At 44.9% G+C, this 27,021-nt stretch overlaps 1 protein-coding gene and 1 long non-coding RNA gene across 2 annotated transcripts in view; one reads left to right on the top strand and one right to left on the bottom strand.

Annotated features, from left to right (window-relative positions):
• Positions 1-27,021, top strand: part of VTCN1 (V-set domain containing T cell activation inhibitor 1) — a 61,759-nt gene that overhangs the window by 9,947 nt on the left and 24,791 nt on the right. The window contains exon 2 of the mRNA XM_042953596.1: positions 23,416-23,480. Coding sequence (XP_042809530.1) covers positions 23,416-23,480 — 65 coding nt within the window. The remainder of the gene's footprint in view (positions 1-23,415; positions 23,481-27,021) is intronic.
• The window catches only part of LOC122228531, a 52,313-nt gene continuing 46,839 nt past the window's right edge, over positions 21,548-27,021 (bottom strand). The window contains exons 6-7 of the long non-coding RNA XR_006206649.1: positions 23,755-24,061; positions 21,548-22,139 (exon numbers count right to left, since the gene is read on the bottom strand). This is a non-coding gene — a long non-coding RNA (uncharacterized LOC122228531). The remainder of the gene's footprint in view (positions 22,140-23,754; positions 24,062-27,021) is intronic.

The raw sequence follows: 27,021 nt of genomic DNA, 5'->3' as shown, positions 1-27,021 counted from the left end.
GCTCAAACCCATGGGACCATGAGATCATGACCTGAGCCAAAGTCAGATGCTTAACCCACTGAGCCACCCAGGTGCCCCCATGTCCTATATTTGATGATTGGCTCTACTCTGCTAAAAAGTCTTAGGGCCCAGGAACAAAATATAATGGCATAGGGACAATTGTCCTTTAAAGGGGCTGGCGTAAGCTTCAGGGTTGGGATGAAGTCCCATAAGGATGATAGGGTAAGTTGTGTACTAGCAAGTGCTAGATAGGAGGATGGCCATATTGGGCCACGCTTCCTGGAAACAGCCCTAACGCCTGTCAGAATCCCCCCATCTGTCTTCTCACTCCCCTGGACCATTATCTGGTCACGTCTGAGCATCATGGGGTCCAAGCAACATGCTTGATTCAAGCCCCTAATAATCTCTGTATTTAAGTACCTAAGACCGTGGTTCCCCAAATGAGTCTAAAGGGCACTGACGCTGCAACAAAATTTTTCCTGGAAGAGTCCTGCAGTCGAGCAAGTTTGGAAGTGCTGAATATTATTAGGTTGGACCATATGAAATTGCCAATGTTCAATGGCTTTTGACCTATGGAAATGGCAATTTCAAATGGTTCATCCTCATATGTGTTCCTCTGGGACATTCACTTAGGCATATTAGCATCTTCACGTCCTAACGGTAGAGAAATCTGTTTGATTGCGATTGACCCAAGGTTATGAAAATGTAATCCTTTTTAAAATAATACTTATTAATAAACACCAGACACACTTTGGGAAACTATGGGCCAGGGTAATTGAGAACGGCAGTCATGAATAGAAAAAAAGTGCAAGAAGGTGGGAGTGTGCAAGCAGCAGCCGGGCCTGAGCAAAAGCACGGGAGAAAAAGAGCAGGATGGGGTTTTCCTTCCAGGGAATGCCTGCCCGTCTTTGAAAGCCAAAGTCATATTTTTTCAGATATTCCCCTTATACAGTCAAGCTCTTCCTTGATGAACCTTCTTCCAAATAAGCTTTTTTTGTAACTGACTCCTGCCCTTCTCTCCCTCCTAAAGGGTAGGGAGGATCCATGAGGTGACATCAATGGCTCATGCCATATTCCTCAAATGACAGATACTAAATAAACATGGGTATTATTTTGACTGCCCTCTCATTATTATAATTATTAATTAGTTCATCGTTTCCGGGTATTATCATCATCCCAGTTCATAGGTGTTCATCTAATCTGCTTACACCAGTGAGGTGAGTTAAGCACATCTGGATGCAGAGAAGAGACTCAGCCCTGGCTGCTGGTGCCTCAGGGAGCATCTCACACACGCTCTATAAAGAACGTGGGCACATAGCCAATGTGAGTTTGTTGTTCTCCAGGCACTGGAGCCAAATGTCCATGACAGAGAATGAAATTGTTGGATGGGGTAGATTCAGGTAGAGTAGAGTGAGACAGGGGCTTGGCCAGGACTAGATCCCCCGGTGCTTCCACTGCCCCCCACACCATGCCACTGTCTGGAATTCTTTCCATGAGAGAGCCTCTAACAGGCTTCTCTGTCATTCATATGCTACCTAACGGCCACCTGTGACTGACCCTCTGTGGAAGGACTAGGTATTTTGACATCAGTCAGCCCCTCTGGTCACCTAGCAGGTGTTAGGCATTGGTAGGCACTATCTAAGACTCTGTGGGAAGTAGAAGATGATAGTTGAAGGATAGGGTGTTGCTTTCTTAGGACAGCATAGCGTTAATCAAAGTTGTGAATCGTGGCTTGCTGGGACTAATGACATTGAATGGTCCCCTGACAGTTTTGTGTCCCGTGGTGGAAGACAACTGTCTAGAGTGAGCACCCTTACAAAGGAAATCCCTAGCCTGTCAGGGGCATGGCTACAAACATTCAATTACCAGGAAGGGTAACAACAAGCCTTTTTGATTTCTCATGATATAAGTGAAAACAAAGCCTTTGACCTAGGCTCGCCCAAAGAGCACACACGGATAAGCCTTGAACAGGCCACATCATCTTGCAGGCCCTCATATCTCTTTTGTCTTCTCCCCATAAAAGTCAAATAGTCTTACTAGCATTCGGAGAGCTCTGAGAGCAACGGGAAGGGGTGTGGGCATTGCTACTTCTCTCCTGCTTCGTGGTAGATTGGAAGAGGGTGGGATTTGGAAGCTGGGGGTCCTGACTTGACTTCCCTTTCCAAATTTATATTGGGTAATCTTATGCCAGTCACTTGCTTAATTTCTCCTGTTAAGTAATGACAATAAATGGACCTCCCAAAACTGCCCTAAGGCATCTCTTGCATTGCTTGACATGTCTACATCTTTAATTGAGAAGCTGTCTCACCCATTTCAAGAAGAGAATTAAAAAAAAAAAACAACACAAGACCCATACACCATGAACTTTAAAACAAGCAGAAGGTCAGAGGTGCCTGGGTGGCTCAGTCAGTTAAGCCTGCAATTTCAGCTCAGGTCATGATCTCACGGTTCGTGAGTTCAAGCCCTGCATCGGACTCTGCACGGACGGCACAGAGCTTGCGTGGGATTCTCTCTCTCCTCTCTCTGCCTCTCCCTCACTTGCTCTCTCTCTCTCTCTTTCTCTCTCTCTCTCAGATAAGTAAACTTAAAAAAAAAAAACAGACAGAAGGATTAAAAGCAATGGTCATACATGTCCTATTGTCCATTTCCCTTTGGGTCCAGCTTCAAAGAGTCTGTGCATATCAGGAATGTAGCCCCACGTTCTGGATCTCTCAGACAGCAACTTATGTCAATTCTAGTGTTGGCCTTCTCATGGGATCACCCTATGAGAAGCCCCACAACCTTTAATCATGGCCTCCAATGTTGGGTTCTTCCTGTGTATCAATACAGTTCCACAAGTTCCACATACATTATTGATGAATTTAACAAATAGTTATTTGATCATCTACTTTGTACCTGGCAACAGAGATCCTAGGATTATAGTCGTGTATCAGGAGATGGATAAGTAAACACACAGTTATAAGAGAGTAAGCAAAGTGCCACTGCAGGCCACTTTCAGAATGCTTTGGAATCAACTTCTAGCCCAGCGTTGATGGTAGTGATTATGGTGCATGGTCAGAGAGACTTTTTGAAGGAGGTGGCTGCTGAGTGGGAATTAGCGAAGCAAGGAGAAGTGGAAAGAACATCCAGGCGAAGTGCAAGGCCTAGGAGGTGGTGCAAGATGGGAAGACAAGGAGGAAGGCAGAGCAGGGAACAGAGTGGCATCTGGAGAGATCAGCATGAGCTGGATTTAACCTCAACAACTGGAGATGTTGGGTTTTATCCTCCCACTTTGCAGCTGAGTAAATTAAGGCTGAGAGTGCTAGGAGAAAGTGAAGGTGGATACTTGGGGGGAAGATTAGAAGACGTGCAAAATGAGCAGATGAGATCAAGTCACTTTTGAGAATGATTTTCAAATGAATGAGGAGAAATGATGAGGTCAGGAAGCCATTGGTTAATGGCAGGACTCTGTGAGGCCCATTACTTACACTTTCTGCAAGGGATCATAAATTTCACCGCTTATCCATTGTCACAACTGTTGAATATAATATATACAAAGGGAATTGAAAATAGAGTGTAGATCTATCTGCCTCTTTCTTTCTTAGAAAGAAATTTATTTTATTTTAATACTAAGATCAGGTGGTTGGAGGAGCTAGGGAAGTTGGGGTGGCCCGCTGGTGGCAAGTTGGACCTTATGAGGCCAATCCCTTTAGGTCCAAGAGCTTGATGGCTGTACTCTGTCAAGAGCTCTGGAGCCCAGCTCCCCAGGAGCCTCTGTGCAAAACCCTAAATGCCACTGCCTTTCTTTAAAAGCCCTTAGAAGTAAAACTCTAAGTGTTAGCAAAAAGGGATATTGGTATAAGAAGGAGGTGTTTTGATTTTGCAAACCTATAAGCTTCTTGGCTCTCTTGAGGTACCAGAAGGACCTTTTCCTTAAAGAGGTCCCCCCAAACTTCTTAACTGTGCTCAAACTCTAAGAGAAGACTAAAATTTTGAAAGTGTTGTGGTACCTAGCTGGCTCAGTCAGTGGAGCGCACGACTCTTGATCTTGGGGTTGTGGGTTCAAGCCCCACATTGGGTTTAGAGACTACTTAAAAATAAAATCTTCAAAAGGAAAAAAAAACACAAACCCCAAAACTTTGAAAGCTTTTGACCATGACCAAAACTGAAAAAAAGATAAATCTGGCTGTTTTCTCATATTTCCAGGTTGACATTTTCTCATAGGCAAATTCCTAGATCAACAAAATGCTCAAATTAGCAAAGAGGTAATTATAGTTTCCCTAATACTGACCCCAACATATTCCATTTATTCTAATAAAGATGTAAATGCTAATTTTCAGAGGCAGAAAAAATGGGGACTGTAAGAGAATGTTTAATATGTGTAAAGGATCCTGCTAGCTTCCCAGTTTCCTACCCTTAAGGCAAGTACAACTGTAGAAAAGTGAGTTGCAGGATGGTGGGCTTTCATTGGCATTCCCAAAAGGTGTCAAACTATGAAGGAAGGGTTTTTCATTTTTCTGAAAATTCTGGGGGCTCCTGGTGCTGCCCAGCTGGGCTTCCTAGAGCTGAGGCTGTTCTCGAACCATCATGCAGGGCAGCTGTGAACAGCCTATTGTGTTATGAAGAACATGTCTGCTCACATAAAGGAAGGCAGACCGGTTATGTATAACTTCTAGCACATGTTCGCTGGGTCCTGGCTCTGCCTCTGAAAGTGCAACAGCTGACCCAGGAAACTGTTGGAACTGCTTCCTGAGAGCATCACTTTGAAAGATGCCTGCTCGCCCACCATCTAAAAGACAGGTCAAACCTAAAGAAATTAGTGTTTTCTCTTGCAAAATGTGTTTCCCTTATTTGCTCTACAAATGTAATGTGGGATTAGTGTGGAAACTTGGAAAATGCAGAAAAGCACAAAAGAAAAAAATTATCAAAATCTCTATCATCCCTAACCGAGGGATACCCACCGTTATTATGTTCTTCCAGTCTTTTTTCTTGGTATCTATGTTTAATAAGTGATACCCTACAGTGCATATTATTTTAGAAACTACTTTCTACATACTGGTTTTGTGAACATTTTTCATATAAATAAATATTCTTGGGAAGTGTGATTCTTTACCACTGCATAGTACTGCCTCTATAATGAAACTTAATTCTCTTGTTCACTTCTCTGTTCTTGGACATGTGGGTGTTTTTAATGATTTGCCCATAATTACTATCCTAATTTTAACCAACACTATAGTTACTATCCTTGGAAATCCATCCCGTTGGGTTTTTTTTTATTTTTTTTAAATGTTTATTTATTTTTGAGAGAGAGAGAGACAGAGCACAAGCAGGGGAGGTGCAGAGAGAGAGGGAAGCACAGAAGCTGAAGCAGGCTCCAGGCTCTGAGCTGTCAGCGCAGAGCCCAATGCCAGGCTCAAACTCACAAACTGTGAGATCATGACCTGAACTGAAATCGGATGCTTAACTGACTGAGCCACCCAGGGGCCCCTAACCAACCGTATAGTTACCATCCTTGGAAATGCATCTAAAGAACCTGTTGGTTCTTTATAACGAGTTCTTAGAAAGAATTACAGGATGGAAACTCACAATGTACACCGTATGCCTTCTGATGCATGTGAAGACGCTGTCCCCCTTCTCCTCACCCTAAAGTGTGCACCAACTCACACTCCTACCAGCCATCTAGACTTCCCAAAATAATAGTGGCTACATAGGACTTTTCCAGGACCAGTACTAACCCTTTGCCACCATTTTGAAAAAGATAATGGAAATATTTTTTAATGTTTATTTATTTTTGAGAGAGAAAGAAAGAGAAAGGCAGAACGTGAGCAGGGGAGGGGCAGAGAGAGAGGGAGATATGGAATCCAAAGCAGGCTCCAGGCTCTGAGCCGTCAGCACAGAGCCCGACACGGGGCTCAAACTCACAAATTGCGAGATCATGACCTGAGCCAAAGTTGGACACTTAACCGATTGAGTCAACCAGGTGCCCCGAAAATGGCAAATTTTATATCTAATGTTCCCACATTTCCCTGTTGTTGAGGCTTTCTTTTTCATGTCTTAGTTTCCTTCTTAATTTCTCATCCAACCCTACTCTCAGTAAAGTCACTAATATACTCATTTACACTCAGGTACACTAGACAGTGATTAATGAGATAAAATATTGTACTATACATTTTAATCAGTAAAAAAACCAAAGGGCTAAATTTCTTATAGGGTTTCACTTAATTATCAAGCTAAAGATAGGAGGGACTGTGGCGTGGAGAAAGCCCAAGAGGTAGTAAAACAGAGGGTCAGTTGTCCGCCATATTCCTAGAGCTGCCCTCTGCGAGTCTCTTATATGGACAGAGAAAACAATGGAATATTCACAGCCTATTCCTTCTCTACCCAACCCCTCAGGAGAATCTTGGTGTTTTCTGCTAAGTCTCCCCACCCTCCAGCTCATAATTATGAATTCAGTGGAGTAAGCCACACAGGCAAAACTGATGAAGGTGGAAGAGAGAGGAGAGAGGATTTGCTGGTGAGAATAGATAGAAAGCTACGAGGGAGAAGAGACCAGGGAGTACTCAGAGAGAGTTTTGGGGAACTTTCAAGAAGGAAAAGTTTGGGAAGCCAATAAGAAGGATAGAAGTTGCAAAAGAGGGTGTCTTTCTTCTTCTTTTTTTTTTTAAGAAGTTTTGCCGTGCACTGTCCATGTAATGCCTTTTGATGTTTTCCTACATGTCCAATGGTTTCAGTGAAGCTTTTCCATTGGGTCAGTATTTCTTTGTGACATTGTCAAAAACTGGACCACAAGATATCTGGGCTTTATATAGGTTATAATAAGATCCTGTCCCTCGAGCTAGACAATATTTATGGATAATAATTAAGAGCTGATTTCTAAATGCGTGTTTATATTTAGCTGCTAATTTTAATTATTCATGTAAAATCTTTAAGGAGAGATAACCCTGAAATAAAAATATGGACCGCCATTCCATTGGGCTGCCTCGTGGACATGTTTTGGTTCAGTAGAAGAAGGATACATTCCAAAATCAGATCAGCTCAGTTCGGTATTTATCGAATGCCTAGGATTAGTCAGGCACTATGTCTGACACTCAGGGGAATAAATGTGACTGATACATTGATTCAGCATGACCAGCAGGTTAATAATTTATAATCAAAGCGCAATTTTATTTTTATCTCTCTCTGACCATTTGAAGTGCATTCAGTAGGGAAATACATGACAAACCTTTTTTTTTTTAATTCAAGTTAGTTAACACACAGTGCAGTCTTGGCTTCAGGAGTAGAACCCAGTGACTCATCTCTTACGTATGACACCCAGTGCTCATCCCAACACGTGCCTTCCTCAATGCCCATCACCCGTCTAGCCCATCCCCTCACCCAGCACCCCACCAGCAACCCTCAGCTTGTTCTGTGTATTTAAGAGTCTCTTATGGTTTGCCCCCCTCTCTGTTTTTATCTTATTTTCCTTTCTCTTCTCCTATGCTATCTGTTTTGTTTCTCAAATTCCACATATGAGTGAAATCATAGGATATCTGTCTTTCTCTGACGGGCTTATTTCACTTAGCATGATACCCTCTAGTTCCATCCAAACCTTCTGAAAGCTGTCATGAAAACTTGGCCTCTCCTTCAGATGGCTGATGCCTCCTTGGCCCCTGGTTCATGGCAGGCGCACTTCTCACATGACTCTCAGCGCTCAGGTGTCCTCTCCCACGTATTGCTTGTGGTGAGGACTCACAGCTCTAGGGTATCAGGCCTACCGGACAAACTCACATATTCCTTGCCTCGTGAAAGGGTAATGACCCCCAAATTCAGCTCTGTGTTCCGTCTCCCCCAACCTGAACCCCTGTCTCTGTCTCACTCACTGAGCTGTTCTAGACCACATTAAACCCCTGAAGTATGATTTCAGTTCTAGTGGGTGTTTCACCGCTGCACCCCAACTTTGTGCTTTGTGCATTGGGGAGGAGTTAGAGCCTCAGAAATTACCTCACGCACCTTCTCTCCCTACACTGAGCCCCTTTTAAATCCTTCACCTGATTGAGGTGGCTAAGATTTCTAGAAGTGGTTGTCAAAGATCCCCTTTTAAAAATCTGCATAGTGCTGTGGTATCTTGCTTTGGTATGCAGCGTCTACTGTATCTTAGAACCTCAGCTGAAACGTTAAACTTAACATCCAATTACACGCACACAAAAAGATACACTGCCCGTTACTGAGAAGTTTAGAGGAGACCAAAGGAGACACAAATGTATAAACAGATCGTTTATACACTTGATATATATGATGGGATGGGCATCGGGACAGAAACATGTACCAGGGACAATGAAGACACCGAGATAACTTCTGATACACATTGCCACCGTTTTCCCTCAAGCACTATCCAGAGTTAGGCCATACACAAAAGAATGAGGAGGCTGTCTGGCTTCCAAGTGAGCTCAAAGAATGTGGTGTCTTCCTGGGAACTTCATGCTTCAGCACAAAGGCTACGGAGTTGCCCCCTGGTTACTCCAGTACCTGGAGAAATGATAACATTACACATTTGGGGTAATACCGTATAATTGGTTAAAGTGGATAGGGGAAGGATCCTTTCTTAAGGGTTTGAAAGGAGGCCCAGAAATCTTGGCAGCCACATCTAAAAATAGTAATCCTCTCTGAATCTGCCTGGAGGCATTGTAGAGACAGGACCGGTTGGGGGGCCAGCGCCACTCAGATGCGTCTCCTTGTTGCTCTCGGCTCCATGGTATCAGTGCCCATATAGAAGACATCTGCACGAACACAGCCCCAGATTTTAGGGGTGGAGAGGGAATAGAAGGGGCCCTGTCCACTAAAGCTACCTTCTCCTACCTTCTCTGCATTTTATCCACCATCCAATTCTCTCTCTCCCCTTGCAATAAATAGCTCATTGCACTTTCCCAGCCCCCACCTCCCACCCAAACACGACTTTACAAAACTGTAAGGAAAATACTGAACACGTCTAAGAATGAGCTTGCTCCGCTCGTGGTGCTAAGGCAAGAGGAAAAGGGAGCTGTGATCTGTTAGGGTCTCAACTGAAGTTTACGCTGCTGAGCCCTCGGCCCTAGAGACGTCCTCTCCAACTGTCCAAACAGGTGCAATCCACTCTCCACGCCACGAGAACCCTGCCCTGGCTACAAGTCCACAGGCCTGTTGTAGCTTTAGTGATCTTACCCATTGCACATCCCAGCCATTGGAATAGCCCAGGAATTCAAGCAGTCAGGAATGGAAACTACCTCTTTCAGACCTCTCACACCCACCCAATCCCATTTCCCATTTTTAGAAAGATCGCTCTTGTAACCAGAGACCATTTCAGAGCAATGAAGCAGGATTTCATGCCCAGGGTATCCCCCACCCTGTTAGATGGTGACTCGTATGGCAGGCCGTGGCAACGTCCTCTGGGAGACCGTGGTAGCAGGGAAACTGGCCAGAGGGAGATAGTTCCAGCATCCCCAGTCATTCCTACCTCTTGTCTTCTGGGCACCCCCATCTGTGTTGCCACATCCCATGGTCATCCTGGGTTTCTCAACTCTGTGGCCACTGGAATGGTCACATTTGACTGCAATGTGAGACACTGTTTCTGTCCTTGGTTTGGGTAAGATATGCCTAGAAAGAGCAGAGAAACTAAGAAACCATTGTAAATATGAACCCAACAAAACTAGTTTCTGATCCTGACTTCTGAAATCTAAGTCAAGGTCGATGTGGCTGGTGCAGCTTTAGGGGCACTGGAATTATCCTTTGTATCCAGGCTAGTGAGAAACAAAGCCCATCCATTTCTAGACCAAGGGAAAATGGGGGACGCATTTCTCCCAGGCCTGGCAGGATTCTCAGTCCCTGACAGAATCTAAGTGTCTCCACAGGAGACCTTCCTCTCCTACCTCCACCCTCCACCCCTTTGGCCTGGAAAACAGCACACTGTCTACCCACAGTCACCCTGGTTCTTCACATGGGCCTTAAAGGAAAGGGATGCAGCCTTTTTAGTGCATTTGCTACCTGCCAGGCACTGTTCTACAGGTGTTATATATATCATGAAGAAAGGCACCAAATGAAGAAGGTAGGTCTGACGTTGGCCTTCAAATATTTCTCCCTCCCATTCAGAGCATTAAAAAGATGGTAGTGTTGCCCCCTAATGCCTCACCAACCACCAGGTAATTCATGTACGAAAACCACTAAACTTTAAAACAAAAAAAAAAAAGTATACACAAGTTAACATTAAAAACACTTCCTTCCAGTTTTCCTGATTGTAAAGTCCACTGAAACTTAACTTTGATCTCTGGTCCTTTTGTGAGTGTTGGTCGGGGCTGAGAGGGACAGGTTGTCATTCCTGCTGGGCTAAGGCCATAAGGCCACGCTTCGTGGGCCTAATGAATAGCCCAGGGCTGCCCAAAAAAGCTTGCTTTGGCCCATCTCTTGAAGTTCTGATAGCTTGGACCCCTGGACAGCGAAGCTTTGTCTGTCACTTGTTTCTCTAACATGTTCAATATTGCCTGAAGCAAATTCTCTGGATGCCCATTAAGACTGATTCTACCCTGCTGTGAAGGTATAAATCTTACTTTTAAGTTTTTGGAGGCATCATCTAATAGTCTGTTGATTGTGCAGGAAGTGTTCACGTTGGGTACCACATTCCCTCCATGGCGTATCTGTGTCTGTGATACCTGCTGGGCACTCGAGCTATACTTCATATCTCGCATTTCCTTTTCTCTTAAGACTTTGAAGATACAATCCCATCATTTTTCTGGCATCCCTTGTTACTTTGGAAAGCAAGCTATTAGTTTGTCATTCCTTTCTAGGTAATTTGTCTTTTACCGCCTTTAAGATCTTTTCAGTCTTTGTTCATCAGTTGCGCTATGAAGTGTCTTGTAGTTTTCTTTTTACTTACCCTACTTGAGATACACTGGCCTTCCTGAATCTGAAAAATTGGGATCTTTCCTGCATACTAAAAAATACTCGGTCTTTTTTTCTTTGGATAATGCCCCTCTCTCATTCTCTACTTCTGATTAGATACATATTACATTTTCTCATTTTGGTCATGGTGTGTCCTACCCTCTTTTTTATGTTTTTAAAACCTCTTTTGTTTCTATGGCTGGAAATTTATATTTTCGTTCCCTGAAAATTTCCTTTTGGCTTAGAGGGGCGTGTATATTTTGTAAATCATCTGTGGAGAGAAATGACTAAAAGGACCCAAGGTGAATAAGTGATCAAGCACAGCTATTATCAGTTAATTCCAGGTTTGCTTCCTGACCCTGGCCAACTAGGTCTTCTAACTTTTTTGAGCCCTCCAAAAAGCATTGTGCTAGAATTCATGGCACCAGCAAGATTTCATATGCTGTAATTTTTTTAAAAGATTATTTTCCTTTAGAGAGGAATATAAATGATCATTTCTCCCATAAAAGGCACCTCAAAAGTGAAGACTGTTAGTTTCCCTTAGTCTTTGACTTATCCATTAATTCAATAACTTTTAAGTACTATGTGCTAGATACTCTGGGGGATGCATTCTCTAAGGCGAAACATTTACTCAACAAACATTTATTAAATTCCTACCATGTTCTAAGACCTGGAAAAACAGCATGAACAAAACACAAAGGCAAGAAACAGCCTGGGATCTTTAGAGGCCCAAATTCATTTAGAATAGATGAAACATGGAGGTAGGGGGCCAGAAAATGGGGCAAGAAATGGGATAAAGTATCCACAAGTTCAAAAAAATTTTTTTAAATATTTATTTATTTTTGAGAGAGAGAGAGAGAGAGAGAGAGAGAGCTTGAGTGGGGGAGGGCCAGAAAGAGAGAGGGCCAAGAAGATCCAAGCACTGTCAGCACAGAGCCCGACGTGGGGCTCAAACTCACAAACTGTGAGATCATGACCCGAACTAAAGTCAGACACTTTACTGACTGAGCCACCCAGGAGCCCCTAAACTATCCACACATTTATGTAAACTCTTCTTGAGCTTGTATTTGGTTTCAAGATTTTTTAAACTTTCAGAATTCATATACATTCTTTACTTTTTAAGCTCAAATCAATATTTTATATTTAGATGTAAATCTTAAGCTGTTACTAAAATATGGTATCTGAATATGTAGAAGTCTAAACCAGAAGATAAAACAGAAATTTTGTGTTTCATTGTAGCCCCGTAGCCAACCAATCCCCGGGTTAGTGCCAAACCCCTGGGCCAGGCACAGGTTGGGATGGGGAGTTGGGGGTGGGTACAGGAGAATACAGCGGAACCTTCTTGCATGTAGTACCAGGCTAGCAGGAATGCAGGAACCATGAATCTACAGGACAGAGCTGAGGCCTGTGCCTTAGAAGTCAGGCTGGGCCAGAGGGAAATGACCATGCAGCAGACTCAGAAATCACAACGAGGCCCTAGACTCAAGCCCAGCTCCAGGGCAGAAGCAGGGTGCAGATTCCAGGCTGGAAGGCCGGGGAAACTTTCTTGGTATCTGTTACAGACAAGCAAGTCCACAGAGTTGTGTAAGTCAAGGATGACTGTGGGTCCTAGGACAGGGTGCATATCCCCTACCGTCCTCAGTGTGAGCAGTCGAGATCTGTCATGTACTGGAGAGGGCAGCCCCAGGGTCTGTGGCTAAGGAGTGCGGCTCGATCCCTCAAGGGATGGGCCCAGCAGCCTAACTTCCACAAGTCCGTCCATCCTCCCAGGCTTCATACAGCCACACCTTCAGCCACACTTTCAGCACTGCATGTCCACATCTACGCAATGAGAACGTGGGTCCCAGCAGGTGAGGACTTGCCTGCCATAGAGCCCTGGGTCGGACTTTTGGAAGACCGAACAACGTATCCCTATTGATTCCCAGGATACAGCGGTCTGCTTTTCACTGGGGAGATTTCCTGGTGTTACTGAAATAAAGAGTGAATGACAGAAGCCTTGGGGCATACAAATATGACATTATATCCCATTTCAGAACACAGAGGCGTCAGACCGCCTAAGACAGGTATATGTGCTCAGGGAGAGAAAAGTTCTGAGGGTGACAGATAGACTTGTTCCCAGACTTATTAATGAATAAACAATGAACTGATCCCAGGGCTAGGCTTTCTGAGAGAAGACAGCCCAAGTTCTTCTCTGAATCTCTTCAGTGACAGTGTAGGTTTCCTGAAGGCAAGAAAGGGATGAAAAGTCACAACAGTTATTGTGGCTTTAGGGTGTTGCAAAGTGATCTAGATTCTAGATCATTTGCTCTGTGGGCCACCCATATGCCCGAGGCCCAGATCACAGTGACCGATGGGGACAAAGGTTTGAGGAAAATGTACCTGCCCCAGAGGGAGACTGCCCTGTCCTACCCCATCAAACTTGCTAGTTCCCATGCTGGCCTCCCAGCCCCCATCCTAAACCCCAGTGCCTGACCCTCCTCCTCTTGCTCAGGCCCTGACCTCTGAGGTTCCCCTTCCTACCTCATCCCCTTAAATCCACTAAGGAAAGAGAAAAGATAGCACGCTCTGGGCTGGGCCTTCAGGAAAGGTGTCAGAGTCAAGGCAGAGCTCTTTGAGTGGGACCTGCCTTTCACAGCCAGAGAGGGGTCAGAAGAATGTTACAGACGGAGGACAACAGGGGACAATGCACTCATCCGCTTGATAAGGATTCACGGCTCCAGAAGGGGAGAAGGGTCATGTAGATACGATGGGGCATTTTACAATGGTCTTAAATTCTAGGCTCGATTTGAACTTTGATCTATAAGCAATGAGAAATCATTTAAATTAGGAGACATAGGGGTGCCTGAGTGGCTCAGTCAGTTGAGCATCCGACTCTTGATTTCAGCTCAGGTCATGATCCCAGGGTTGTGGGATCAGGCCCCATGTCATTTCTGTGCTGAGTGTGGAGCCTGATTAAGATTCTCTCTCTCTCTCTCTCTCTCTCTCTCTCTCTCTCTCTCTCTTTCTCTCTCTCTGCCCCTCCCAGCTTGTGCTCTCTCTCTAAAATATAAAAATAAAAATAATAAAATAATAATAATAATTGGGGGATACTGGGAAGGGATAGAAATAAGAATTAACATTTGTAATTTAAAAACAAAAACCAGCATCTATACAAAGCCTAGTTTGTTTCTCTGACCCTTACAGCAATCCTGTAGAGGCAAAGTGTTGATGAGGACCCAGGTAGAGGAAGAATTACAGGATTGCTCAATCATACAAGCCCTCTGCTCCCATCAAGTCTTCATTAGGAGAATAACGCCAGGTTTTCCACGGAGTTGGTGAGGGGAGAGGTAGAGAGCACCTTCTCTTTGCATCATCCATTCCAGAAATGACCATCATCCATCCATCCATTCACTGTCACTGAGCCGTGCTCCAGCCCTCATCTGGACTGGGCTGGAGCAGGAGGGGTGAGGAAAGCAAGGTGATGTGGGACAAGGTGGGAAGGAGGCCGTGCATGATAGGAGAGCGGCCTGAAAAACAGGAGCCAATCATGTGAAGGACGTGCTTATTAGCGGCCAAACCTCACTCCAGGTGCTGTGCGTGCCCCTGGAAATCTCTCCCAAACTTTGGTTTGGAAGACTTATAATTAGGCTGTTTCAGTTCTGACCACACAGACTGCTCAGGGGCTGCCCAGCCCTTCCTACAGAGCAGACACTTCATGGGAGGTTCATAACCGGTGTGAAGTGTGTTTGTTATTAAACACAATGGGATCAGTTATACTGCTGAAGAAATCTTCTGGAAACATTATTTCCTCTGCAGTGAGAATAAGGAAGAATGGGAGACACAGGTATGATTAGAAAAAAGACTAGCGATCAATCTGATATTGACTTTTGTCCCGCTCTGCTTGTGCCACTGGAGAACAGTGTGCACAAGGCTGATGAAATGCTAATGTGTGCTTCATGGGCAATCAGGGGACAGTTATAAATAGAGCAGGTTTAAGAATAAAATATAATGGGGCACCTGGGTGGCTCAGTCAGTTAAGTGTCTGACTTCAGCTCAGGTCATGATCTCGTGGTTTGTGGGTTCGAGCCACGTGTCAGGCTCTGTGCTGACAGCTCACAGCCTGGAGCCTGCTTCGGATTCTGTGTCTCCCTCTCTCTGCCCTTCCCTTGCTCATGTTCTGTCTTTCTCTTTCTCTCTCAAAAATAAATAATAAACATTAAAAAAAAATTTATGGCTCTGCCACAAAATCAAATATTGTTTAGGTAAAGGTATCTATCTGTTAACATTCAGTAATTTTCCACCTGATACTCCCCCTTTCGGGTTTCCTTCCAGCATCTCAAACAAAAGATACCACCTGCGAGAGGTGGGCTTCTTCAGTCTGTGGAACATCAGGCCCGATGGCCTCCACAAGTTATTAACTGCACAAACCATGAACCCAGCAACTGATGGGAACCCTGGGAGTTAGAAAATTTGGATTTATGTAACATACCGTACGATAATGAAGGCCATGAATGGTATTAGACCCAAAGTCTCATACCATTAGACCTTGGTATTAGACCCAAGTCTCATCCTACTCTGATTTAATAATGTAGGGGTGAGCCCGTGGATGAGTTACTTAACACAAGGCCTCAGTTTCCCCATCTGAAAAGAAAGATAACAGTACCGATTGGGTTGCTGCAGGGATTAAACGAGATAAGTGAGGCCCTGCCCTCAGTACATACCAGCCATCATTGTTAAGTTATTAATAAAGGTTTTAGGAGGCATAATCAGAATACATAACTGTGGCAAGGGCAAGGCCAGAGCAAACCCCCTGGGATATCAAATTACAGAACTGTCTATTTGAAAGGGACTTTCAAAACTGTTCCAAGTCCTATCCGGTGCCCCCAAAATGCCCTTCCCCACTTCTGTCCCTAAGTACTTACTCAGCCCCTGCTTATAGGCACATGTCCAGTGACAGGAAACTGCAGTCTCAGGCCCGTACCAGAACCCTCACTGGAAAGGTTCTCTGGATCCTTGATCTAAATCTAACCTCCTGGAACTTTCACCTATTGGCTTCATTTCTTCCAGAGTGATAGAGAATAGGCCCGTATGGCACCCTTCAAATTTTGAAGTGATCATCACTGCATCTGGACGTCTCTAACTTAAACTACCCCAGTTACTTCAACTACCCTTCAAAAGAAATGTCTTCTAACCACATCACCATGCTGGTCCCACTTCTCCTAGATCAACAGTCCTCAACCAGAGCAACATGTCTCCAGACATTTTAGGTTGTCACAAAAAGGGCAGGGTACTGCTGGCATCTAAAAGAGGCCAGGGACGCTGCTAGAGAACCTACAGTGCACAGGACAGCCCCGGCAGCAAAGAATTATCTGGCCCAAATACTCAGTATGGCTGAGCGTGAGAAACCCTGTCCTAAACAAACACATTAATCAGTGTTCTTTTTATTTATTTTTAGTTTTTAATGTTCATTTGTTTTTGAGAGAGAGAGAGAGAGAGAGAGAGAGCACAAGCGGGGGAGGAGCAGAGAGAGGGAGACACAGAATCCGAAGCAGGCTCCAGGCTCCGAGCTGTCAGCACAAAGCCGGATGTGGGGCTCAAACCTACAAACCTTGAGATCATGACCTGAGTTGAAGTCAGACTCTTAACCGACTAAGCCACCCAGGTGCCCCAATCAGTGTTCTTCTTAAAGTGTGGGCCAAAAATGTGCATAGAGGAGTGTCAGCCATTTTACTGTCATTCTTTTTCTATTAAATTAGGCTAAGACTCTGGTAGTCTGTGGCTAGTGGTTAGCTCAAGCTCCCTTTTCATGTGTCACTGCTAGCCCAGAAACGGCACTCCTGGGGCCCACGTGCTCACCCAGAAATCACCCATCAGTGGTGGCACTCTCTCCTGCTGAGCCTGGAGGCAGCCTTACAATCTTCTCTAACACAATATCCTAGGCCACCACCACTATCCATCATTCAAAAGAAGTTGGCACGTGAGATGCAATCTACTTGTTGGTCATATCTTCCTGGTTTTGTGGCATTGGGGTCCGGGTATGATGTAACCCTGGGTCCTGTGCTTTGGAGGATCCCCATAATCCTGCATCACTATTCTCAGCGGCAGCTTGAAAGAACTCAACCTGATACTCAAAAGCACCCAAGTGTCTTATGGGCAATTTTTGAAAATGTCTTTCCCAAACAGAAAGCCATGCTGTCCACTGCCAGGAAAGCCATGTGGACAGGGCAGGGCTGCCCAGAAGGATGCCCACTCCTCCCCCTCCCCTCACGCAGCTAAAATTCCATGGAACAGCCCCCTCTTTGCTAATTGCTTCCCAACCCTCCATTTACCAATCTTAAATGGTCATGTTCTCAGTTCCCTGGATCAATGCTGGCCTTGATTTTACCAATACAGATAAAGCAGGGGGATGTAGAGATGGGGAAAAAAATGTTTGAGGAGACAACAATCTAAGCCTCTCAGAAACCTAAAACCTGTACTAATCAATATCTGGACAATAATTGTACCTTGAAGCCCAATGCTCTCTTCTACATAGTATTTAAAAATAATTCCTTTTCACCTTTCTAGGGGGGAAGAAAGAGAGAAATTTTTTGGATAGGCTGAAATGAATGTCTTCAATTTCAGCGTTCTTTATAATAAACTCAGTCACTTGGTTAGTTTATGAACAAAGTAATATATTTGATTTATTCAAATATTTACTTGATTTACTCAAATATTCTGCTTGCTATATTTAATTTAAAAGTGTAATTTATTCAGATTAATCATACAAGTGATAACTTAATCTACGTTTCAGAGCTCTTAATCATTTATCATTTATTCAAATGGAGGTAAGCTGATGATCTGTAAGGAACGTGCTATCTCTCAGTTCAGTCAGTATTTGGGGAAGGAGGCAGAAACTAGAGAGCATAGAAACCATTAATGTTTGGATAAAACAAAGGGCACTTTATGCCTTCCAGAATGAGTGCTCTACGCACCGTGGAGCGGATCCAGAAAGCCCTTGTTTTCTGAAATGGAGCTAGGGGAGATACACAAGGGGTGGGGACGAGGGGAGCCTTCTGACCTTGTGGCCTCCTGCCACGTGGGACCTTTGTGGCTTGCTGTGGCTTTCAGGTTTGTCTGTGTTTTAAATTTCAAATCAACACCTGTGCTTGGGGCTGCCTTCCCAGATCAGCACACCCCAGTCTGCACCTCCCCACGTCCCCACCTTCCCAGAAGACCCCCCTGGCTTGCAGCACCCTCAGTCAGCACAACTGTGTCTGTGCAGTTTGAATAATGCCCGGAAACAGATTCTGGCCCTACTGAGCTGCCCACTTTGGCTGCCAGAGTTCTCTCCAGAGAACATTATTCCTGTTGGTAGACCAATTACAAGGTCACACAGGTTTTGAGCGGTCAGCCCTCTACCCTGTTTTTCTCCATAAGCACTGCCACGTTTAGTGTGTGATTTTGTACAGTGTGTGGTTTTGCAGGGATGCACGGATCATGTCTTCCCAGAAATGCCTCATTTCTTTCAAGGCAGCAGCAGTGGAGACAAAGTCGTGTGAGGGAGTTGAACAGGGCCATCCCTGGGTAGCATGGATGTGTTTGGCAGAATCTAAGCCCCTCCCCTGGAAGACTCTGAGTCCTGCAGCACCTCAAAGCCCCCTTCTCCAAGTCCAGAGCACTGAGTGGGGTCCTGACCCCGTCCCTGCCTACGTGGTCTTTCTGTTGCTTTGGGTTGCTGCCTTGGAGAGAGAGTACGTTGCAGCATGAATTGGCTAAATGCATTTCTCCAGAAAACCTTCCTTTGTACTTTCCTTGAAATTGGTTCATGGAAACACACTTCGTGGAAACACACTTGGATTCTTCCTATTTCTCTCTGATGTAAATACTTCCTATGCCCTAGAATTCCTGCGAGAATTTGTTGGTCTTTGTACTGAAGCCCTGACTATGTGTCTTGTGTTATTACAGCATGCATGTGTGCGTGTGTGTGCATGTCTGTGTATGTTGCATGTGCGTGTGTGTGTGTGTTTTGCCTTGTTACACTATATGCTCCTTGAGGGCAGGCACCCCATCTCTACATTTCCTCCATATTGCCCAGCAATGCATTTCACACTCTCGACACTCAATAAATCTTTCTAAATGAGCCGATCCTCCAAAAGCACTGATTTTCATGTGGGTCCTTTTGTAAGGAGGATCTATTTAAATGTGCGCCGTGAATTCCAACGCAGTGGTGAAAAGACAGTTTTGCAATAAAAATTTCCCACAGCGTCGTTATTGGAAATCATTCCGGCAAAGTAAAAGCCAAAAAGCAACGTAAGAACACCTTATGTGAATATTTTCTTCAACTTAAAAAAAAATTAATAAGCAGCAGACAGGAATTATTTAATCTGGCAGCTCCGAGAGTTCCTGCCTCTCTTTCCAAGACGCTAGAGTTGAGCTATTTCCCAAGGGAACAGCAGCTCGGCACAAACCTCAAGGGGATTCCTGCTTAGGGAGATTGCTGACAGACAGCAGGGTTCAGCTTCCACGATTAGGGAAACATGCGGGTCTGCTGGTGATGGAGATGGGCTCAGCCGCTTTGACTGACACACGCGACCTCCACTGTCCCATCCCTGCCGGTGAGTGTGCAGGTGTCTGTTCTGTGTCTTTGCTTTTCTTCAGAGAGGGTAGGGGAAAGCACATGTGATGGCTTGAGGCAGGGGTATCTATGATGCTTCAGTGTGGCTGGAGGGCAGGAACCCAGGGGGAGCGTGGGGAGAGGCAGAGGCAGGAGAGAAGGCAAGATACCCCCTTTCGAAGGCCACATGGCCACATCCAAGGGTGAATTTTTATCATGAGGGAAATGGAAAGGCACTCAAAGTTTTCAGCAGAGGACTGTTATGACTATATTACAGTTCGCTAATCATTCTTACAAAGAGCTCAGTCGCTGAACGAAGGGCCAATCCCCACACCAACTTCCATCAGCACCCCCAAGGAAACATATATTCCAACTTAAAAACATGAGTTTGTTATATAACCACAGCAGAAAAATAAGAATTCATACTTATGGAAGCTTCCCATGTGCCTGGCATTATGCTACATGGTTTTTAAAATCACTCAACTTGTGTTAACACTGTGTTAACTCGTTTAATCTTTAAAAAAAAAAAATTTGTTTAATGTTTATTTTTGAGAGAGAGAGATAGTGTGAGTGGGTGAGGGGCACAGAGAGAGGGAGACAGAATCTGAAGCAGGCTCCAGGCTCTGAGCTGTCGGCACAGAGCCTGACGTGGGGACTGAACCCGTGAACTGCGAGATCATGACCTGAGCGGAAGTCGGACACTTAACCGACTGAGCCACCCAGGCGCCCCCAGCTCATTTAATCCTAACAAGAAGGAATGGAAGCTGGAAATCACATGACTATAAGCGGTGATGCTGTGGCTCGAATCAAGCAGGGCTCGGTCCAGAAGCCATGCTTGGGACCTTGTCTTCATACTCTCCCCGTGATCGCTGAGGCTCCCACCTCAGTCACTCTCATACAGAAACTCTGAAGTCACACTGATGGGGGCGGTATGAAGAATGGGCAGGAGGGGCCAGACTGGAAACAGGGAAGACTGTTGGGAGAGCCTTGTAAAAATGCTAGTGACACACGGTGGTGACCAGGGGCCCTGAAGACAGAAATGAAGAGACTAGGAGAGAAATGAAACGGATACTCAACAGGACCTGATAACTCAAAGGAGCTCGTTGAGCCCTCGCACATGCCTGGTACACGGTATTTCTGATGTATCAAAATACTCTAATATTGTTAGGATTACCAGTTGGACTGTTCCCAGGTGTAAGTCAGCTTTTAATAACAAACTTACAGCAAATAGCTTCAGGTAAACGTTTTTATGGTAAAATATATATACACAGCCTTTCATGGATCATGCCACATCCACTATCTAATTTGATCTTAAAACAACCCTCTTAGATGGGTCTTCTCAGTCTGCTGTAACAAGGAACCACTGACCTGTGGCTTAAACAACAGAAAGGTGCTCTCTCACAGCTCGGGAGACTAGCAAACCACTTGTGGGACAGGCTTGATTCCTTTGGAGGGTGAGGGAGAATCTTCTCCAGGCCTCCCCGCCAGCTTCTGGTGGTTTCTGGGCAATCTTTGATGTTCCTTGGCTTGTAGGTCTCTGCTTTCATCTTAAAGTAGTGTGTTCCCTAAGTGTGTGTGCATGTCTGTGTCTAAATGTCCCCTTGTCATAAGGACACCAGTCACACTGGACTGGGGGCCCACGCTACTCTGGCATGACCTCGTCTAACAAATTCCTTTTGCCATGACCTTATTTCCAACTAAAGTCACATTCTGAAGTACTCAGGGTTTGGACTTCAAAATATAAATCTGGAGGGGTGGACGCACTTCACCCTGTAACACCCTTCCAGCTGGCAAAGCAGGGATGGCTCCTGTGCCCATTTTAAGGAAAAAGAAACCGAGTCTCAGAGAGATGAAGTAATTTCCCCACGGTAAGTGAAACCCTGAGCCACAAATGCCAGGTGGCTCCCTGGCTCAGTAGTCAGAGACAGCCAGGCAGTGCCGCCTGCTGGGTGCGAGTGGCTGTTCTCACACCCTTCGAGCGGTCAGAACCGAGGGTGTAGAGAGAGCAAAGTGGTCAAATGTGGTCTCCTCTTAGAATCAATGGCAGATACCCTGTTGTTAAAAGCATCATTTTGCTTTATTCGGTTGCTGCCCCCACAGCCGCACCTCGTGAGGGCTTGACCTCCGGGGAAACTGTTCGCTCACATTGTTTCTTGTACGTCTGTTGTTTCTTGCGGTGGGTCCGGCCCTGAGCAAGGGGAGAGCCAGGCACAATGCGCGTATTCAGGGCGGAGAGCAGAATGCCCTGCGCCTCCCTTTTCTCTCTGTGGCACCATTCTTTGCCTCCCTGTGCCTTTCTTTTGTCCTGTTGTTGAGCAACATTGGTGTGGGCGTGGGGAGCGTGCGGCTTGCCAGCAGTGAGACCGCGTGCCCGAGGACGCCTGCCTGATGACTTATGCACAAGGGCAGGCAGCGATGGGCGAGCTTCCCAGGAACCGCTTTGCCAACACGCCGGCTCCGACCTGGGCCTTCTTCTCTGCCCGTGTCACTCTCGACAGCAAGAGCTGGTAGCCCTCCAGGGGCATGGGTCCACCCGGAGAGCGGATGGCCGTGCCCCATGTGTGAACCCCCCTCCTCTTGGGAGGCAGCGTAGGAAGTAGATGAGTGCAGCTTCCAGAGATAGATTCTAATCCCAGCTCTGCCTCTTAGCGACAAGGTGAATTTCAGGAAGATGCTGAATCTCCCTGTGTCATTTCCTCATCTATAAAATGGGGATAATACATTTGTTTACCTCATAAGGTTATTGAAGAGATAAATGATATAATCCATGGATGGTGCCTAGAACAACATGTCTGCCAAGTTATTCTAGCGCCCTGCACTTGTAAACAGTACTGCCTTACTTTTCCCCCAAGTGTCATTTGTTAATTTGTTCATTGAAAACTGGCAGGATACATTTTTTTTAATGTTTATTTATTTTTGAGAGAGAGAGCGAGAGCGAGCGAGCATGAATGGGGGAAGAGCAGAGAAAGGGAGACACAGGATCTGAAGCAGGCTCCAGGCTCTGAGCTGTCAGCACAGAGCCCGACACGGGGCCCGAACCCACGAACCGTGAGATCATAACCTGAGCCAAAGTGGGACGCTGAGCCCCCCAGGCGCCCCTGCAGGATACATTTCAAGAAGTTAACAATGGTTGTGTCTGGATGACGGAATTGCAGGTCATTTTATTGTTCTATTAAAAAAAAAATACATTTGTATTTTCTAAAGTTTCTGTAAGAAATATGTAGTACTTTTTTTAATAAGAGGAAACAAACTCCCATTGAGGATCTTCAGGGTGCAGTGGACTAAGGATGGGTGAGTACAAGGGAAGATATGACCATTGTCTTTCGTGGAGTTTAAAGTCTATGGAGGGTGGGGCGCCTGGGTGGCTCAGTCTGAAAACCGTCCAACTTTGCCTCGGGTCATGATCTCATGGTTCACAGGTTCGAGCTCCACGTTAGGCTCTGTGCTGACAGCTCAGAGCCTGGAGCCTGCTTTGGATTCTGTGTCTCCCTCTCTCTCTCTCTCTGCCCCTCCTCTGCTTGCATTCAGTCTCTGTGTCTAAAAAATGAATAAACATTAAAAAAATTGTTTAAAGTCTATGGAAGGAGACAAGGCAGATAGATCAATGCTGGGCATTAATGCTCAGTGTGGGCTGAGTATGGAACCAGTCCCCCCACAGGTTGCACCCAACACCACAGAGATGCCCTCAGTTTTGTCCCAACGATCTTTTATGTGGTCTTTCCTGATCTGGAAATAGGACAGTAAGATGATACACAAAGTCACCGCTTTCATGACTCCCGGCGCCCCCAGGGACATGGGGATGGAATTGTTGAGACCCCTTCCAAAGGCTCCTATTCCTAGGAAGGGGCTTACGATGAAGAAGAAAGTTGAGATGCTTTCTGTGGCACCTCTGACAAATGACACACATGAACCCGGGTCACAAAGCAGCATGTCAAGTGAACTGAAGAGTAATTTCCTGTTTCTCTATCTCTCCATAGCATTATTAGCATCATCATTGTTTTGGCTGGAGCCATTGCACTTATCATCGGTTTTGGTATCTCAGGTATGTGATTTCTTGCGTTATCGTGATCCATTCACCCCTTACCACTAGGTGCCCGATTACTCAGCACAGTCGAATGGGAAGAGCGCAGGGCTTGGACCCAGAAAACCTCAGAGCAGAGCACTGCTTCTTCTACTTATGGACTCCGCTCTCTCCGAATTAGTCATTTAACTCCCCGGGCCTCAGTTGCCTCATTCGAAGGATGGGGGAATTAATGCCCAGGTCCCCAGGTAGTTGCGAGAGCCAAACGGGATGTGTACCAGGGTATTCTACCTACCAGTCAGCGCTGAAGGTATCTGGCGTCACAGGTAAAGGGCTACGGCGAGCCATTCTAGCAATGGTTGGCCCGGGTGGGTGGTTCCTTTGCAGTGAAACGTTGCTGAAGTGTTAAAGAATATCAGGTCCTTGTGCACAGGGGTCCTAGGTAGCGGGAAGACAGGTTGTGACTGCTGTTTGTGCAGGAACCTGACGCCACTGTGCGTGGATGGTGAGATTCCGAACGCAGCTGATGTCAGTTGCAGGAATAGTCTTCTCTCCCCTCTTCTGTGTGGACGGTGACTTGGAAGCGTCTATTATGGATGCCACTTTAATTAAAACATTGAATGAGTTAGGCCACAGCTGTCTTCTCTGAGGCAAACTGTTTGCTCCATTTCCCTTAAGCTGCCTGACTCAGGCCAACATTTCTATTTTAACTTAGTCTGGGGCCAGGGCTGTCGCTTTATAACTTCAGTTTCTATAGTCCCAGCTGCCTGTTGTCTCTGTCACTCTCCTCTGGTGGGGATGTGCTGCCACCAAACAGGGGTTGTGGCTTAAGTGAAGAAAATGGTAGCTGGTACATGTGTTTGCCTAGAAAAGGCATTAGCACCTTTCCCCACTTCCTTGATCGAAAATAGGTATTTTGGGGGGCGCCTGGGTGGTTCAGTCAGTTAAGCGTCCAACTCTGGCTCAGGTCGTGATCTCGGGCTCTGTGGGTTCGAGCCCCGCGTTGAGCTCTGTGCTGACAGCTCGGAGCCTGGAGCCTGCTTCAGATTCTCTGTCTCCCTCTCTCTCTGCCCCTCCCCCGCTCACACTCTGTCTCTGTCTCTGTCTCTCTCTCAAAATTAACAAGCATTACAAAAATATTTTAAGAGAAAAAATAGGTATTTTAGGGTGCCTGGTTGGCTCAGTCAGTAGAGCAGGATACTCTTGATGTTGGGGATGTAAGTCTGAGCCCCATGCTGGGTGTACAGATTACTTAAAAAAACTAAAAACTTAAAAAAAAAAAAGGTATTTTGTCTTTCATCCATTTTGATTGGATTATCTGCCTTTTTCTTTTTGATTTGTAGAAATCCTTTATATATTTTGGATGCAATTTGGTTATATGCATTGCAAAATCTCTTCTACTCTATGGCTTGCTTTTTCCCTCTCTTAATGATGTCTTTCAATGCGAGCAAAAGCTCTTAATTTTAACCTAGTCCATTTTATCCATCTTTTCCTTTATACTGGGGCTTTCTGTAGCCTGTTTGGTTAAAAAAATATTTGCCTATCCCAAGGTCATGAAGATTTTTTCCCTAAGTTATCTTCTAGAAGCTTTCTTATTTTACCTTTCTCATTTATATCTATTAACCATTCAGAATTAATTTTGTGTGTGGTGCAAGAGAGTGGTCAAGATTCATATGTTCCGTGTGGCTCTCCAGGTGATCTCGCACCATTTGTCAAAAATACTGTCCTTCCCCCACATCTCACCAAGTGCTATTTTTATCATAAATCGAGTATCTAAATGTGTATGGATCTGTTTCTGAGTGTACTAGCCTGTTTTATTCTAATATTCTTTTATAATTCATTTTCTTTTTATGTTCTCTCTCTACCTAGTCCTGATCTTGGGCATTTTATCTGTCCATCAGTCTGTGTGTATCTCTCTCTCCTTCTCTCATCTTAAAGCAGGTTTACAGGGCATTACTAGCTCGACAGTAGTTTTGAAAGAGCCACGTTTAGGTTTGTCTCTGATTGTTTTCCTATTTAATTAGTTTTGGCTTTTATCTTTATTAATGTCCCCCTTTCTGCTTTGTTTTGCTGTCTTTTCATTCTTTTTTCTAGTATCTTAAAATAAACACTTCTCAAAAGAGTATGTCCAGGAAAGCCAACATGGCCACCTGTGACTCAGTCGGTTAAGCATCTGACTTTTGATGTTGGCTCAGGTCATGATCTCACGGTTTGTGAGATCCAGGCCTGTGTCAGGCTTCCCACTGACAATGCCAAGTATGCTTGGGATTCCCTCTCTCTTTCTCTCTGCCTCTGCCCCACTCACTCTCTCTCAAAATAAATAAATTAACATTTTTTAAAAAAGAAAGCCAATTAATAGCTTTTAGGAGATACTATCATTCAGCTTTCCAAAATGTTTACCAATTTACTCTTCACCAGAAGTGTATGAGAGATCCAGTGTTTCATGTCCTCACCAACCCTAGATACTGTAGAATCCTTTTGTGGTTTTAATTTCTATTTCCTGGTGACTGAGGAGACTGAGTGCATGTTCATATGAGCATCATAATGTTGAGTGACAGAAGCAGACACAAAACAGTACGTTCTATATAATTCCACGTATATATAGTTCATAAACAGGCAAATGAATCTCTATTAGAAAGGAGAATAGTGGTTACTACCCTGGGAAGAGTTGAGGGGGTAGCCTTTAGGAGGCAGCATGAGGGGACTTCTGTGGGATAGTCAAGTTCTAGTTCTTGGTATGGGTGGTGGTTACGTGGAAATGAAAATGTGATAATTCTGCAGACTGCACAGTTACGATGTGTACATTTTTATGTATATGTGTTGTACTTTAACACACTCACATAGGGGCGCCTAGATGGCTCAGTCAGTTAAGCATCCGACTTTGGCTCAGGTCATGATCTTGTGGTTCATGGGCTCAAGTCCTGCATCAGGCTCTGTGCTGACAGCTCACAGCCTGGAGCCTGCTTCGGATTCTGTGTCTCCCCCTCTCTCTGTGTTTCCCCCACTTGCACTCTGTCTCTGTCTCTGTCTCTCTGTCTCTCAAAAATAAACATTAAAAAAACTTAAATATATTCATATATACACACATATTACAAATATGTATTATAAAATATGTGTGTATATACATTGGGAAATAAAATATTGACTGATAAAGTGAATATTTTGAACTAACTTTTAAAGATATCAGTATATACATTTTGGTAACTTCTTCACTAATGCTTAATTAGCTCTTCCTTAGTTATAATTTACCCATTCTGGATCTTATACACCTCCTTGAATTAAAACCCTAGGCGCCTGGGTGGCTCAGTCAGTTGAGCGTCTAACTCTTGATTTTGGCTCAGGTCATGTTCCCATGGTCATGGGCTTCAGCCCTTCATCAAGCTCCACGCTGTGCAAGGAGCCTGCTTGAGATTCTCTCTCCCTCCCCCCGCCTCTCTCTGTCCCTCTTCCCTGCTCGCACACTCTCTCTCTCTAAAAATAAAATAAAATAAAAAATACACTGCCTTAAAAACAACAAAAAAAACAACAACAACTCTAGTGTTTGTCCTGCACTCTAAATCTT

This window comes from Panthera leo, chromosome C1, assembly GCF_018350215.1.
Source record: "Panthera leo isolate Ple1 chromosome C1, P.leo_Ple1_pat1.1, whole genome shotgun sequence".
NCBI classification, from domain to species: domain Eukaryota; kingdom Metazoa; phylum Chordata; class Mammalia; order Carnivora; family Felidae; genus Panthera; species Panthera leo.
Note: the sequence above shows the minus strand (reverse complement) of the source record. Positions and strands in the feature narration are given on the sequence as shown.